Below are 3,398 nucleotides of genomic sequence, written 5' to 3' on the forward strand. Positions count from 1 at the left end.
ATTAATTATTTTGTTACTTTCACATTCATATTGTTTTGTCATCAACAGCTAATAAAAAGAGAAGCATGTGTACTAATTAGTTTGGAGTGAAGAAGAATAGGATCATTCCCCTGCTGAGGAGCCATGAAGTATTTAAATCATGAATCGCACTTGGATTTGCAACTGGGGAAACTTTTGCAATAGTCTTCCTCAGGGATGTAACTAGGACTCTCTGCCCCTGATAGTTTTTGGAGCGGGGAGGTATTAGTGAAGGTAGAATCTAATTTTCCTGCTTATCAGTTTGGTCTGAAGTTGTAAATATTTCCATTTGTTTGCTTCAGATTGGGACAGAGGATGGAGGAACTTTGTTATGGCTTCGAGCAGGAAGACCCTGCTCCTGAATTTCTCTTCTGGGACCAGGCAGATCCCAAAGCTCAGCTGGACGACTTCTTACTGGACTGCTGCCCGCTGGCAGAGCAGGTCTCCCCGTGGCCCTGCGGCCCGGGGGAGGCGGCGGGAGGAGCGGCGGGGGGTGCTGAAGCGGACAGCTCCCGGCCGCCCGGCCACCCCCTCCCGCGGCACGCCGCCAACCTCCGCGAGAGGAAGAGGATGCTCAATATCAACTCGGCCTTTGACCAGCTCAGGCGTCACGTACCAACCTTCCCCTACGAGAAACGCCTCTCCAAAATCGACACGCTCCGGCTGGCCATTGCATACATCGCTCTCCTTAGTGAGATCCTCCTCTCCGGATGTGATCCCAAATCCTACGTGGAGCAGTGCCTGAGGAACGGTTCGCAAAGCCAACGGCAGGCAACCTGGAATACAAGTGGTGAGTGAACAAAGGGTCATATTTTCGGGGGCCACAGCAATGCTTCGGGTTGCCAGTGGGAGTCAATTTGTCCAATTGCTTTTGAACATCCACTTTTTACCTTCAAATAGCTCTGATAACGTAAAAGTCCATTAAAAAAGAAAAAAAGAGTAATGTCTCAATAAATTAAAAAATCCTACCATGTCTTCTAAAGAAAGAAAAAAAAAACCAAACAAACAACTTAGTAAGGTCATGGGACCTATTCCTATTACAAACAAGATTAATGATCTTGTTTATTCTCATAATACATTTTTACACTTTCTTTTTAATTCTGTGCAAAGTTGTTCTTTTATAATGCAAGATGATGGAGCCTGTAGAGATTTTTTTTTTTTTTCTTTACAAGTTTGCTTTAGCTTGTACTTGAATGAGAAAAAACACCTGGCTTTGAACATAAACAGAATCTCATTTCTTAAAATACATAAGTACAAGTAACCAAGAGTTTCTTAGAGATACTACAGTTAAACACTGAAAACCAGGATACACAAGACAGTGCACTCAAATTTCAGGTTTGTTTCAAAGTACAGGGGAGCAAATGCTTATCTGCAATTTACATTCTTGTATAATTATTTCTGTTTTAAAGTGAAGGGCCATTATTCTGTTTTCTATTTGGCTTGTACTTAATCCTGACTTATGTGGGAATGAACTTTGTGCTTGCTTCCACCAGAATATATTGCTTCATCAGTCTACCGTATGGTGAAGATGGGAAATTACCTCAGTGCCCAACACGGGACCTTAAGTCTCAGATAGAAAGCAACAGGTTTTGTGTTACTTAGCAGTGCAGGGAGGAGCAGAGGGAGATTTTCAGTAGTTCCTTGCCCTTTGAATGATAAGGTAATTAACCACCTTTCTAACTCTGCCCCTTCACAATATAAGTTCCCTTGGATCTTGCCACTTTTTGGAAATGGGCCTTGAAGCATATCAGCCTTCAAAAAGTGCAGCATAAGTAGAGAAAAGTCATTCCAAAGAATAATCCCCTTTCCTTTCACAGGGAATTGTCAAAGGGACAAAGCTTACACAAAAAAAACCAATCCGTTTAAAGGAAAAGTTAAGTAATCCTTTTCTCCTTTCCTATTAATTTCCATTAACTGCATGGCTGCGAAAAGGAGTCCTGATCATAACTCTCTTGACTACTGAGGACATTTGTATTTTATTTTCCAGCTGCCTCCACCTTTAATAGATAAAGAAGTTTTAAACCAACACAAATGGCTCTCATAGGTATCACCTCTGTTTTCAGGCAGAGTTAACTAATATTTCTGAAGAGCTCCACTTGGGAAGATCTAAATGAATGAGGCTGCTTTTCTGGAGAGGCTGAATAGTTGACTTGTTGAATGCTAATTTAAATGTTTTTAAATTAATGTGGCATGTCTTTACTTAGTTTTCCTTTCTCCCTTCTGTTCTGTGCAGATCTGACAGCCCGCCTGACTTGGGTAAAGTGGGATTAAGCGGTACCCAAAAGAAAGATCTTTAAAGGCAGGATATTGCAAAACCTGATGACCTGGCTGCTGTGTACCGCCTGTTAAATTCTCAGTACTACAAGCAAAAGCATGGCACTTACAACTTTGCATATTGTCACAGATTGCTTTCTCACTGCATGTCCAGCATCCAGCCTCTTTTGGTGTTAATTCATTGCTGTTTAGTGCCTTCTGCTTCTCTTTCTTCTAGTTTCTCACACACTTATGAACTGCTTTTGTACAAAAATAACAAAACTGATTAAAAATCAGTGTCATTACAGTCACAGCAACAACATTTTTTCTTCCACTAGATGAGAGCAGTATCTTAATCACATTTCCAGTGTGTGGGAAAAGCTACCCCAATCACAAAAAAAAATCCCTAAGTACCACCTGTTGTAACCTATTGCTTGTCTTAAGATGTCCAGGGCCATAACTGTAATAGTCACTAGTGATTTAGAGCACAGAGACCATGAAAGGCCCAGTTTTCAGGAGGTGGAACACAGGTCTTTCTGTCTGTGTGTCTCTCCAGAATTGCTCATGCCTTCCCCCCAACATGACAACTTTGGAAGCTCTGAGTCCAAGGCATTTTGGTATATAAAGGCTGACAATTGCCAGCACTTGGGTACCATCTCCTCTATGCCCCTCGTACATGACAGCTTGAAGGCTCACGCAAAGACAGCAGCTGGCTTTTGACATTTTTACAATAATGTTTCTGGTTTTTGATTTTTTGAGCAAATGCCAGAAACTTGATGCTCCAGCAACAATCAGGAAGGCTCTAATAAATGCTTCCAGCATGAAATGCCACCCATATTCCCCTGCAACAAAATAGAGAAGCAAAGCAGTGCGTTCACACTTGGAAAATGATTACCAAAGTGTAGTTTTCACAGAATAGCCATCTTATTCTGCAGCCCATGGTAATAATGAGGGTTTTCAGATTAGCAAAATAAAACCATGAAGAAAAGCCTATAGCTGTTTCTGACATAATTCTTCCATATTACCTGAGCGTACCCTAAAGCTAACTTTGTGTCTGTCTGTTGAATGCTTTTTTTACCCCATACTGTAAAGGCTCCCAATCAATTTTTTGATAAAGAAGAGCCATC

At 41.4% G+C, this 3,398-nt stretch overlaps 1 protein-coding gene across 1 annotated transcript; it reads left to right on the forward strand.

Annotated features, from left to right (window-relative positions):
• Window positions 1–333: 333 nt before the first annotated feature.
• Window positions 334–2,289, forward strand: LOC104053415 (helix-loop-helix protein 13-like). The gene is made up of 2 exons (XM_009514856.2): window positions 334–808; window positions 2,252–2,289. The coding sequence occupies exons 1-2, from the start codon at window positions 334–336 to the stop codon at window positions 2,287–2,289; spliced, it is 513 nt and encodes a 170-aa protein (XP_009513151.2).
• Window positions 2,290–3,398: the final 1,109 nt, after the last annotated feature.

This window comes from Phalacrocorax carbo, chromosome 5 (genome assembly GCF_963921805.1).
Source record: "Phalacrocorax carbo chromosome 5, bPhaCar2.1, whole genome shotgun sequence".
Taxonomy (NCBI): Eukaryota; Metazoa; Chordata; class Aves; order Suliformes; family Phalacrocoracidae; genus Phalacrocorax; species Phalacrocorax carbo.

Coding starts and splice junctions, on each gene's coding strand:
- LOC104053415 (XM_009514856.2), top strand. CDS start 334: ATGGAGGAACTTTGTTATGGCTTCGAGCAGGAAGACCCTGCTCCTGAA. Junction 809..2,251: donor GGCAACCTGGAATACAAGTG/GTGAGTGAACAA, acceptor TGTTCTGTGCAG/ATCTGACAGCCCGCCTGACT.